The 12,500-nt window shown below is 57.4% G+C and overlaps 1 protein-coding gene across 5 annotated transcripts in view; it reads left to right on the top strand.

Annotated features, from left to right (window-relative positions):
* The window catches only part of LOC140386480 (dual specificity tyrosine-phosphorylation-regulated kinase 1A-like), a 193,515-nt gene that overhangs the window by 99,013 nt on the left and 82,002 nt on the right, over positions 1-12,500 (top strand). The window contains exon 1 of one of the 5 annotated variants that reach the window (XM_072468860.1): positions 3,370-3,391. The exons of the other annotated variants lie outside the window; for them this stretch is intronic. Coding sequence (XP_072324961.1) covers positions 3,385-3,391 — 7 coding nt within the window. The 5' untranslated portion in view covers positions 3,370-3,384. Of the gene's footprint in view, positions 1-3,369; positions 3,392-12,500 lie in introns of those variants that run through there. 5 annotated transcript variants of the gene reach the window in all.

Genomic DNA, 12,500 nt, shown 5'->3' with positions numbered 1-12,500 from the left:
CTGTAGCTCTCTCTCGCTCTCTCTCTCTGTCGCTCTCTCTCTGTCGCTCTCACTCTGTCGCTCTCTCTCTCTCTCGCTCTCTCTCTCTCTCTCTCTCTCTGTCGCTCTCTCTCTGTCGCTCTCTCTCTCTAGCTCTCTCTGTCTCTCTCTGTCTCGTTCTGTCTCTCTCTCTGTGTGTCTCTCTCTCTCTGTCGCTCTCTCTCTCTCTCTGTCGCTCTCTCTCTGTCGCTCTCTCTGTCGCTCTCTCTGTCGCTCTCTCTCTCTGTCGCTCTCTCTCTCTGTCGCTCTCTCTCTCTGTCGCTCTCTCTCTCTGTCGCTCTCTCTGTCGCTCTCTCTCTGTCGCTCTCACTCTCTCTGTTGCTCTCTCTCTCTCTCGCTCTCTCTCTCTCGCTCTCTCTGTCTCTCTCTCTCTGTCTCTGTCTCGTTCTGTCTCTCTGTCTCTGTCCCTCTCTCTCTCTGTCCCTCTCTCTCTCTGTCCCTCTCTCTCTCTGTTTCTGTCTTTCTGTTTCTATCTCTCTTTCTCTTTTGCTCTCTCTTTGTTTGTCTGTCTCTCTCTTTGTCTGTCTCTCTCTCTCTTTGTCTGTCTCTCTCTTTGACTCTCCCCTTCTTAATCTGTTGCTCAAAACTGACCTTTGACCAGGCTTTAGTTACCTGACCTAATATGACCTATTATGTGGATGTGTGTTGTTTAGCTCGATAATACTCCTGGAAAGCAGCTTAATGGGTGTTATTACAGTAAGGGTGCTGTCTAAATATACGTTTTTGTTGGTGCTTGAGTGAAAGTTGTTATCCCCTGACCCTCACTCCTGCTCCCTGCCCCCTCTAATCCATCTCCAGACTTTCTAAACTATAAGTGCAGGAGGATTAATGGGCTTTCCATTAAGTAGCAGATGGCTTTGGTGTTAACACTCTTATGGCCTCACTTCCTGTTTGGATGTATTTTCTCATGAGCTGTCTGATAAGCCACTGGTTTGTTTCGCCATTACCGACAGTCAGCTGGAAAGTCGCCAGGTACATACAGTGCACTGTGGCTGCTATATCCTGGTCAGACCATTCCACTAAATCCCAGTTTCCCTCCTCCTCTTCCCTTTATACGCCTGTCAGTGTGACGTCAATGCTGTCTGAACCCCTTTATCTTGTTCTTGTGTTCCTGCTGGAGAACCATTTCTTTTATAAAATTCTTACAAGATACTGAGAGGCCGTATCTCCCCCTGGCTGGAGAGTCGAAAACTCAGTGGTCACAGTCTCAGGATAGGGGTCAGCCATTTCACACTAAAATGAGGCGAAATCTCATCCCTTCTTTTTCCTGTGCTGTTTCTCAGCAGTTTTTGTTCTGACTTTGTTTTGTTTCTCCTACCTACGCTTTCTTTCTTTCTTTCTTTCTATCTTTCTATCTTCCTTTTTCTTTCTCTCTTTCTTTCTTTCTCTCTCTCTTACCTTTCTTTCTTTCTCTCTCTCTCTCTCTCTCTCTTTCTTTCTCCTTCTTTCTTTTTCTTTCTTTCTCTCTCTTTTTCTTTCATTTTTCTTGTGTTGGAACTTTTGCCGATTGCCTGTCTGGCGTCCTCCCTCCCTTGCCCCTTATTACCTCTTCCTGGAGATCTGTGTCCTCACACAACAGTAAACATACAGGTCACAGCAGACGTTAAAGAAGGGAAATGGTATGTTGGCTTTCATAGCGAGAGGATTCAACTACAGGAGCAGGGATGTCTTGCTGCAATTACAAAGGTCCTTGGTGAGGCCACACCTGGATATTGTGCAGTTTTGGTCTCCCTATCCGAGGAAGGCTGTTCTAGCTATAGACTGAGTGCAGCGAAGGTTTACCAGACTGATTCCTGGGATGGCAGGAGAGATTGAGTCGGCCAGGATTGTATTTGCTGGAGTTCAAAGAAATAGGGGGGGATCTCACAGGAACCTATAAAATTATTTTTAAAAATAAATTTAGAGTACCCATATTATTTTTTTCCAATTAAGGGGCAATTTAGTGTGACCAATCCACCTAACCTATGCGTCTAGGTTGTGGGGGTGAAACCTTTGCCGACATGGAGAATGTGCAAACCCCACACAGACAGTGACCCAGGATCAAACCCTCTGTCCTCAGTGCCATAGGCAGCAGTGCTAACCATTGCAACATCATGCCGTCTGCAGAAACCTATAAAATTCTTAACAGCACTAGGCAAGATAAGTGCAGGTAGGTTGTTCCCGATGGTGGAGGTGTCCGGAACCAGGGGTCACAGTTTGAGGATATGGGATAGACCATTTAAGCCAAAGGTGAGAAAGTTCTTCACCCAGAGAATGGTGAGCCTGTGGAATTTGTTTTTACATGAAGTAGTTGTTTTCAAGTAGCAGTTAGATATAGCACTTGGGATGAAGGGGATCAAAGATATGGTGGGGTAAGCAGGACGAGGCTATTGAATTGGTTGATCAGCCATGACCATAATGAAAGACAAAGCGGGGCCAAATGGCCTGCTCCGATTTTCTGTGTTTCTGTCCCCTTCTCCCTGCTTTGTGCCTCTAATAGTGGTCTACCTGCTCCTATCTTTACCCAAAGAGTTAAGAAATGCTGTTTGCGAGAACTCTCATGGCCTGAACAGAGGAAGACGATACAAATAGATCTGTTCCCAGTCTCCACTCCTATCTTGGCTATTTGAGTAGATTAGTGTTGAAAGAGGCTGAAGCACTGGATGTGGGTGAGGAGGGAAGGGGAATCTCTGGCATGAAAGGTTAGTTTGAAGAGCAAGTTATTATTACCCTGTCTGATAGATGCAGAATATTCCAATTAAACCTGTGGTCTGTAGGTGTAAGATACTGTTCCTGACGAGAACCACTGAACACACTTTAACTGTGAGTGGGCTTCCCTAGATAAATCTTAAGGTGAAACTTATCATAAAACTCCCAGTATCTCTTATTCCTCCTCCTCCTCCTGCCCCCACTCCCACACACCACCACTGCAATCTGCTAATCTCCATTTGGGTGGCAGGGATGGCAAGACAATCCTGGATTTGGAAGGAGGGAAAAGCAAGCCTGGGTCTGGAATTCTATCCAGGAATTCTATCCCTTTGGTGTGAGTCACATAACCCACAGTGGCTGGGCTTGCATCCGAGGAGTAGCGGTTGGTGTGGAAAGTATACACTGGTGTGAATCAGCAGCACATTGAGGGTCGGGCTGTGGGCTGATTTGCTGATAAGGGGGAGTTCTTTGTCATCGTGAGTGACTGCGAGCTTTAAAGACCTTCCTGTGATGCCGGGGAGATTGACCCCTTGAAACCTGCCTTCCACGGTGAATAATGTGACGCTCCCAGCTGGACACTGCCTGTTGTCTGATTCGACACACATTCCTGGGGAAACCCTTTACCTCGTTGGACAATCTGAGTCTACAAACTAGAAAATGACAGGTGCTGTGTGCTCGAAATATCTCCCAATTTTTAAAAATCTGTCCCACATGCTTGACTGAAGTGCTGGTTTCCAACTGAGGACTTACCTCAGCTTTGGGACAGGGTATTGCTTTCACCTGACCCTAGATCCCATGTTGATGACACACACGACGATGACTGGATGTGACGTTCAATTTGTCCAGAAATAGTCAGCAGTTGACTGTGAAATTATAACTGTCCTGCCACGTGTGTGATGACTGTCAAGGCAGAGTGTGTTGTTGTAGCCTGGATTTAAATAAATACCAGTTGGTTCCTGAATGTGAGCCTTCCTTCTCCCCACCCACACTCAATATGTTTTCCCTGCCCGTCTCCCACTCCCACAGGTTCCCGGTCTCTCTCGCTGTCTACCCACCTGTCTTCATGCCCATGTGATCTGAGTGTGTTTCTCTCTCTCTCGCTCTCACTGTGTACCTGTCGCCCAATTCCCCACCCCTATGCACATTGTTTTCCAATGTCACTCTCCATGTCACTCTCAGTTTTTCATGCCCTCCCTCCTTGTTTCTCTCCCTCCTTTTCACTCTCTGTGCCCTCCTCTCTCTCTCTCTCTCTCTCTGTCCCACTCTCTGTGTGTCCGTCTCTCTCTGTGACCCTCTCTCTCTCTGTGACCCTCTCTCTTTGTCTCCCTCTCTCTCTGTCCCTCTCTCTCCATCTGTCCCTCTCTCTCCATCTGTCGCTGTCTCACTCTGCCCCTGTCTCTCACTGCCCCTGTCTTTCTCTGCCCTCTCTTTCTCCCTCTCTCAGTCTCTCTGTCCCTCTCTCTGTCCCTCTCTCTCGGACCCTCTCTCTTTGACACACTCTCTCTCTGTCCTTCCCTGTCCCTCTCTCTCTGTCCCTTTCTCTCTCTGTCCCTCTCTCTCTCTGTCCCTCTCTCTCTCTGTCCCTCTCTCTCTCTCTGTCCCTCTATCTCTCTCTGTACCGCTCTCTCTCTCTCTCTGTCCCTCTCTCTCTCTCTGTCCCTCTCTCTCTCTCTGTCCCTCTCTCCCTATCTCGATCTCTCTCTCTGTCCCCCTCTCTCTCTCTGTCCCACTCTCTCCCTCTGACCCACTCTCTCCCTCTGAACCTCTCTCTCTCTCTCTCTGACCCTCTCTCTCTCTCTCTGACCCTCTCTCTCTCTCTGACCCTCTCTCTCTCTGCCCCTCTCTCTGTCCCTCTCCCTCTCTGTCCCTCTCCCTCTCTGTCCCTCTCCCTCTCTGTCCCTCTCCCTCTCTGTCCCTCTCCCTCTCTGTCCCTCTCCCTCTCTCTGTCCCTCTCCCTCTCTCTGTCCCTCTCCCTCTCTCTGTCCCTCTCCCTCGCTCTGTCCCTCTCCCTCGCTCTGTCCCTCTCCCTCTCTCTGTCCCTCTCCCTCTCTCTGTCCCTCTCCCTCTCTCTGTCCCTCTCCCTCTCTCTGTCCCTCTCCCTCTCTCCGTCCCTCTCTCTCTCTCCGTCCCTCTCTCTCTCTCCGTCCCTCTCTCTCTCTCCGTCCCTCTCTCTCTCTCCGTCCCTCTCTCTGCCCCTCTCCCTCTCTCAGTCCCTCTCCCATGCTCCGTCCCTCTCCCTCTCTCCCTGTACCTGTCCCCCCCTCTCTCTCTCTACCCCTCTCTATATGTCCCTCCCCCTCTATGTCCCGCTCCCTCTCTGTCCCTCCCCCTCTCTGTTCCTCTCTCTCTCTCTGTCCCTCTCTCTCTGTCCCTCTCCCTCTCTGTCCCTCTCCCTCTCTGTCCCTCTCCCTCTCTGTCCCTCTCCCTCTCTGTCCCTCTCCCTCTCTGTCCCTCTCCCTCTCTGTCCCTCTCCCTCTCTGTCCCTCTCCCTCTCTGTCCCTCTCCCTCTCTGTCCCTCTCCCTCTCTGTCCCTCTCCCTCTCTGTCCCTCTCCCTCTCTGTCCCTCTCCCTCTCTGTCCCTCTCCCTCTCTCTGACCCTCTCCCTCTCTCTGTCCCTCTCCCTCTCACTGTCCCTCTCCCTCTCTCTGTCCCTCTCCCTGTCTCTGTCCCTCTCCCTGTCTCTGTCCCTCCCTCTCTCTGTCCCTCCCTCTCTCTGTCCCTCCCTCTCTCTGTCCCTCCCTCTCTCTGTCCCTCCCTCTCTCTGTCCCTCCCTCTCTCTGTCCCTCCCTCTCTCTGTCCCTCCCTCTCTCTGTCCCTCCCTCTCTCTGTCCCTCCCTCTCTCTGTCCCTCCCTCTCTCTGTCCCTCCCTCTCTCTGTCCCTCCCTCTCTCTGTCCCTCCCTCTCTCTGTCCCTCCCTCTCTCTGTCCCTCCCTCTCTCTGTCCCTCCCTCTCTCTGTCCCTCCCTCTCTCTGTCCCTCCCTCTCTCTGTCCCTCCCTCTCCCTGTCCCTCCCTCTCCCTGTCCCTCCCTCTCCCTGTCCCTCCCTCTCCCTGTCCCTCCCTCTCCCTGTCCCTCCCTGTCCCTGTCCCTCCCTGTCCCTGTCCCTCCCTGTCCCTGTCCCTCCCTGTCCCTGTCGCTCCCTGTCCCTGTCCCTCCCTGTCCCTGTCCCTGTCCCTCCCTCTCCCTGTCCCTCCCTCTCCCTGTCCCTCTCCCTCCCTCTCCCTGTCCCTCTCTCTCCCTGTCCCTCTCTCTCCCTGTCCCTCTCTCTCCCTGTCCCTCTCTCTCCCTGTCCCTCTCTCTCCCTGTCCCTCTCTCTCCCTGTCCCTCTCTCTCCCTGTCCCTCTCTCTCCTTGTCCCTCTCTCTCCCTGTCCCTCTCTCTGGTTCTCTCTTTCTGGCCCTCGCTCTCTGTCCCCCTCTTTCTGGCCCTCGCTCTCTGTCCCCCTCTTTCTAGCCCTCGCTCTCTGTCCCCCTCAGTCTCTGTCCCCCTCAGTCTCTGTCCCCCTCTTTCTCCATCTCTCTCTGATCCTCTCTCTCTCCCTGACTCCCCCTCTCTCTCTCTGTCCATCTCTCTCTCTGTCCCTCGCTCTCCCTCTGTCCCTCTCCCTCTGTCCCTCTCCCTCTGTCCCTCTCCCTCTGTCCCTCTCCCTCTGTCCCTCTCCCTCTGTCCCTCTCCCTCTGTCCCTCTCCCTCTGTCCCTCTCCCTCTGGCCCTCTCTCTCTGTCCCATTCTCTCGGTCCCTCAGTCTCTGTCCCCCTCAGTCTCTGTCCCCCTCAGTCTCTGTCCCCCTCAGTCTCTGTCCCCCTCAGTCTCTGTCCCCCTCAGTCTCTGTCCCCCTCAGTCCCTCTGTCCCTCTCTCTCTCTGTCTCTCTCTCTCTCTCTCTGTCCCTTTCTCTCTGTCCCTCACTCTCTGTCCCTCCCTCTCTGACCCCGTCAGTCTCTGTCCCCCTCTCTCTCTCTCTGTCCCTCTCTGTCAGTTCTCTCTCTGTCTCTCTGTCCCTCTCTCTCTGTCCCTCTCTCTCTGTCCCTCTCTCTCTATCCCTCTCTCTCTGACCCTCCATCTCTCTGTCCCTCTCTCTCTCTCTGTCCATCTCTCTCTGTCCCCCTCTCTCTGTCCCCCTCTCTCTCTGTCCCCCCCTCTCTCTCTGTCCCCCCCTCTCTGTCTGTTCCCCCCTCTCTGTCTGTTCCCCCCCTCTCTCTGTCTGTTCCCCCCCTCTCTCTGTCCCCCCCTCTCTCTCTATCCCCCCCTCTCTCTGTCCCCCCTCTCTCTCTGTCCCCCCCTCTCTCTCTGTCCCCCCCTCTCTCTCTGTCCCCCCCCTCTCTCTCTGTCCCCTCCTCTCTCTCTGTCCCCCTCCTCTCTGTCCCCCTCTCTCTGTCCCCCTCTCTCTCTCTGTCCCCCTCTCTCTCTCTCTGTCCCGCTCTCTCTCTCTGTCCCGCTCTCTCTCTCTGTCGCGCTCTCACTCTCTGTCCCGCTCTCTCTCTCTGTCCCGCTCTCCCTCTCTGTCCCGCTCTCCCCCTCTGTCCCGCTCTCTCTCTCTGTCCCGCTCTCTCTCTCTGTCCCGCTCTCTCTCTCTGTCCCCTCTCTCTCTCTCTCTCTGTCCCTCTCTCCCTATCTCGATCTCTCTCTCTCTCTGTCCCCCTCTCTCTCTCTGTCCCACTCTCTCCCTCTGAACCTCTCTCTCCCTCTGAACCTCTCTCTCTCTCTGCCCCTCTCTCTCTCTCTGCCCCTCTCTCTGCCCCTCTCTCTGCCCCTCTCTCTGCCCCTCTCTCTGTCCCTCTCTCTCTCTGTCCCTCTCTCTCTCTGTCCCTCTCTCTCTGTCCCTCTCTCTCTCTGTCCCTCTCTCTCTCTGTCCCTCTCTCTCTCTGTCCCTCTCCCTCTCTGTCCCTCTCCCTCTCTGTCCCTCTCCCTCTCTGTCCCTCTCCCTCTCTCTGTCCCTCTCCCTCTCTCTGTCCCTCTCCCTCTCTCTGTCCCTCTCCCTCTCTCTGCCCCTCTCCCTCTCTCTGCCCCTCTCCCTCCCTCTGCCCCTCTCCCTCTCTCTGTCCCTCTCTGTCCCTCTGTCTGCCCCTCTCCCTCTCTCAGTCCCTCTCCCATGCTCCATCAATCTCCCTCTCTCTCGCCCTCCCTGTACCTGTCCCCCCCTCTCTCTCTCTACCCCTCTCTATATGTCCCTCCCCCTCTCTGTCCCTCCCCCTCTCTGTCCCTCCCCCTCTCTGTCCCTCCCCCTCTCTGTCCCTGTCCCTCTCTGTCCCTGTCCCTCTCCCTCTGTCCCTCTCCCTCTGTCCCTCTCCCTCTGTCCCTCTCTCTCTGTCCCTCCCTCTCTCTGTCCCTCCCCCTCTCTGTCCCTCCCCCTCTCTGTCCCTCCCCCTCTCTGTCCCTCCCCCTCTCTGTCCCTCCCCCTCTCTGTCCCTCCCCCTCTCTGTCCGTCCCCCTCTCTGTCCCTCCCCCTCTCTGTCCCTCCCCCTCTCTGTCCCTCCCCCCCTCTGTCCCTCCCCCCCTCTGTCCCTCCCCCCCTCTGTCCCTCCCCCCCTCTGTCCCTCCCCCTCTCTGTCCCTCCCCCTCTCTGTCCCTCCCCCTCTCTGTCCCTCCCCCTCTCTGTCCCTCCCCCCCTCTGTCCCTCCCCCTCTCTGTCCCATCCTCTCTGTCCCATCCTCTCGGTCCCATCCTCTCGGTCCCATTCTCTGTCCCTGTCCCTCTCCCTCTGTCCCTCTCCCTCTGTCCCTCTCCCTCTGTCCCTCTCTCTCTGTCCCATCCTCTCTGTCCCATTCTCTCGGTCCCTCAGTCTCTGTCCCCCTCAGTCTCTGTCCCCCTCAGTCTCTGTCCCCCTCAGTCTCTGTCCCCCTCAGTCTCTGTCCCCCTCAGTCTCTGTCCCCCTCAGTCTCTGTCCCCCTCAGTCTCTGTCCCCCTCAGTCCCTCTGTCCCCCTCAGTCCCTCTGTCCCCTCAGTCCCTCTGTCCCCCTCAGTCCCTCTGTCCCCCTCAGTCCCTCTGTCCCCCTCAGTCCCTCTGACTCTGTCCCTCTCTCTGTCTCTCTCTCTCTGTCCCTTTCTCTCTGTCCCTCACTCTCTGTCCCTCACTCTCTGACCCCGTCAGTCTCTGTCCCCCTCTCTCTCTCTCTGTCCCTCTCTGTCAGTTCTCTCTCTGTCCCTCTCTCTCTGTCCCTCTCTCTCTGTCCCTCTCTCTCTGTCCCTCTCTCTCTATCCCTCTCTCTCTGACCCTCCATCTCTCTGTCCATCTCTCTCTCTCTGTCCCCCTCTCTCTCTGTCCCCCCCTCTCTCTCTGTCCCCCCCTCTCTCTCTGTCCCCCCCTCTCTGTCTGTTCCCCCCCTCTCTCTCTGTCCCCCCCCCTCTCTCTCTGTCCCCCCCTCTCTCTCTGTCCCCCCCTCTCTCTCTGTCCCCCCCTCTCTCTCTGTCCCCCCCCTCTCTCTCTGTCCCCCCCCTCTCTCTCTGTCCCCTCCTCTCTCTCTGTCCCCCTCCTCTCTGTCCCCCTCTCTCTGTCCCCCTCTCTCTCTCTGTCCCCCTCTCTGTCTCTCTCTCTCTCTCTGTCCCGCTCTCTCTCTCTGTCCCGCTCTCTCTCTCTGTCCCGCTCTCTCTCTCTGTCCCGCTCTCCCTCTCTGTCCCGCTCTCTCTCTCTGTCCCGCTCTCCCTCTCTGTCCCGCTCTCCCTCTCTGTCCCGCTCTCCCTCTCTGTCCCGCTCTCCCTCTCTGTCCCGCTCTCCCTCTCTGTCCCGCTCTCTCTCTCTGTCCCGCTCTCTCTCTCTGTCCCGCTCTCTCTCTCTGTCCCGCTCTCTCTCTCTGTCCCGCTCTCTCTCTCTGTCCCGCTCTCTCTCTCTGTCCCGCTCTCTCTCTCTGTCCCCTCTCTCTCTCTCTCTCTGTCCCCCTCTCTCTCTCTGCCCCTCTCTCTGCCCCTCTCTCTGTCCCTCCCCCTCTCTGTCCCTCCCCCTCTCTGTCCCTCCCCCTCTCTGTCCCTCCCCCTCTCTGTCCCGCTCTCTCTCTCTGTCCCGCTCTCTCTCTCTGTCCCGCTCTCTCTCTCTGTCCCCTCTCTCTCTCTCTCTCTGTCCCCCTCTCTCTCTCTGCCCCTCTCTCTGCCCCACTCTCTGTCCCTCCCCCTCTCTGTCCCTCCCCCTCTCTGTCCCTCCCCCTCTCTGTCCCTCCCCCTCTCTGTCCCTCCCCCTCTCTGTCCCTCCCCCTCTCTGTCCCTCCCCCCTCTCTGTCCCTCCCCCTCTCTGTCCCTCCCCCTCTCTGTCCCTCCCCCTCTCTGTCCCTCCCCCTCTCTGTCCCTCCCCCTCTCTGTCCCTCCCCCTCTCTGTCCCTCCCCCTCTCTGTCCCTCCCCCTCTCTGTCCCTCTCCCTCTGTCCCTCTCTCTCTGTCCCTCTCTCTCTGTCCCTCCCCCTCTCTGTCCCTCCCCCTCTCTGTCCCTCCCCCTCTCTGTCCCTCCCCCCTCTCTGTCCCTCCCCCCCTCTGTCCCTCCCCCCCTCTGTCCCTCCCCCCCTCTGTCCCTCCCCCCCTCTGTCCCTCCCCCCCTCTGTCCCTCCCCCCCTCTGTCCCTCCCCCCCTCTGTCCCTCCCCCCCTCTGTCCCTCCCTCCCTCTCTCTCTCCCTCCCTCTCTCTGTCCCTCCCTCTCTCTGTCCCTCCCTCTCTCTGTCCCTCCCCTCTCTCTGTCCCTCCCTCTCTCTGTCCCTCCCTCTCCCTGTCCCACCCTCTCCCTGTCCCTCCCTCTCCCTGTCCCTCCCTCTCCCTGTCCCTCCCTCTCCCTGTCCCTCCCTCTCCCTGTCCCTCCCTCTCCCTGTCCCTCCCTCTCGCTGTCCCTCCCTCTCGCTGTCCCTCCCTCTCGCTGTCCCTCCCTCTCCCTGTCCCTCCCTCTCCCTGTCCCTCCCTCTCCCTCTCCCTCTCCCTCCCTCTCCCTCTCCCTGTCCCTGTCCCTCCCTCTCCCTGTCCCTCCCCCTCCCTCTCCCTGTCCCTGTCCCTCCCTCTCCCTGTCCCTGTCCCTCCCTCTCCCTGTCCCTGTCCCTCCCTCTCCCTGTCCCTGTCCCTCCCTCTCCCTGTCCCTGTCCCTCCCTCTCCCTGTCCCTGTCCCTCCATTTCCCTGTCCCTGTCCCTCCATTTCCCTGTCCCTGTCCCTCCCTCTCCCTGTCCCTGTCCCTCCCTCTCCCTGTCCCTCCCTCTCCCTCTCCCTGTCCCTCCCTCTCCCTGTCCCTCTCTCTCCCTGTCCCTCTCTCTCCCTGTCCCTCTCTCTCCCTCTCCCTGTCCCCTCTCTCTCCCTGTCCCTCTCTCTCCCTGTCCCTCTCTCTCCCTGTCCCTCTCTCTCCCTGTCCCTCTCTCTCCCTGTCCCTCTCTCTCCCTGTCCCTCTCTCTCCTTGTCCCTCTCTCTCCCTGTCCCTCTCTCTGGTTCTCTCTTTCTGGCCCTCGCTCTCTGTCCCCCTCTTTCTGGCCCTCGCTCTCTGTCCCCCTCTTTCTAGGCCTCGCTCTCTGTCCCCCTCAGTCTCTGTCCCCCTCAGTCTCTGTCCCCCTCAGTCTCTGTCCCCCTCTTTCTCTATCTCTCTCTGATCCTCTCTCTCTCCCTGACTCCCCCTCTCTCTCTCTGTCCATCTCTCTCTCTGTCCCTCGCTCTCCCTCTGTCCCTCTCCCTCTGTCCCTCTCCCTCTGTCCCTCTCCCTCAGTCCCTCTCCCTCAGTCCCTCTCCCTCTGTCCCTCTCCCTCTGTCCCTCTCCCTCTGTCCCTCTCCCTCTGGCCCTCTCTCTCTGTCCCATTCTCTCGGTCCCTCAGTCTCTGTCCCCCTCAGTCTCTGTCCCCCTCAGTCTCTGTCCCCCTCAGTCTCTGTCCCCCTCAGTCTCTGTCCCCCTCAGTCTCTGTCCCCCTCAGTCTCTGTCCCCCTCAGTCTCTGTCCCCCTCAGTCTCTGTCCCCCTCAGTCTCTGTCCCCCTCAGTCCCTCTGTCCCTCTCTCTCTCTCTGTCTCTCTCTCTCTCTGTCCCTTTCTCTCTGTCCCTCACTCTCTGTCCCTCACTCTCTGACCCCGTCAGTCTCTGTCCCGCTCTATCTCTCTCTGTCCCTCTCTGTCAGTTCTCTCTCTGTCTCTCTGTCCCTCTCTCTCTGTCCCTCTCTCTCTGTCCCTCTCTCTCTATCCCTCTCTCTCTGACCCTCCATCTCTCTGTCCCTCTCTCTCTCTCTGTCCATCTCTCTCTGTCCCCCTCTCTCTCTGTCCCCCTCTCTCTCTGTTCCCCCCCTCTCTCTGTCTGTTCCCCCCTCTCTCTGTCCCCCCCCTCTCTCTCTGTCCCCCCCCCTCTCTCTCTGTCCCCCCCTCTCTCTCTGTCCCCCCTCTCTCTCTGTCCCCCCCCCTCTCTCTCTGTCCCCCCCTCTCTCTCTGTCCCCCCCTCTCTCTCTGTCCCCCCCTCTCTCTCTGTCCCCCCCTCTCTCTCTGTCCCCCCCTCTCTCTCTGTCCCCCCCTCTCTCTCTGTCCCCTCCTCTCTCTCTGTCCCCCTCTCTCTGTCCCCCTCTCTCTCTCTGTCCCCCTCTATCTCTCTGTCCCCCTCTCTGTCTCTCTCTCTCTCTGTCCCCGCTCTCTCTCTCTGACCCGCTCTCTCTCTCTGTCCCGCTCTCTCTCTCTGTCCCGCTCTCCCTCTCTGTCCCGCTCTCTCTCTCTGTCCCCGCTCTCTCTCTCTGTCCCGCTCTCTCTCTCTGTCCCCTCTCTCTCTCTCTCTGTCCCCTCTCTCTTTCTCTCTGTCCCTCTCTCCCTATCTCGATCTCTCTCTCTCTCTGTCCCCCTCTCTCTCTCTGTCCCACTC

Source organism: Scyliorhinus torazame, chromosome 12 (assembly GCF_047496885.1).
Source record: "Scyliorhinus torazame isolate Kashiwa2021f chromosome 12, sScyTor2.1, whole genome shotgun sequence".
Taxonomy (NCBI): domain Eukaryota; kingdom Metazoa; phylum Chordata; class Chondrichthyes; order Carcharhiniformes; family Scyliorhinidae; genus Scyliorhinus; species Scyliorhinus torazame.
This window is presented reverse-complemented; position numbering and strand designations above follow the sequence as displayed.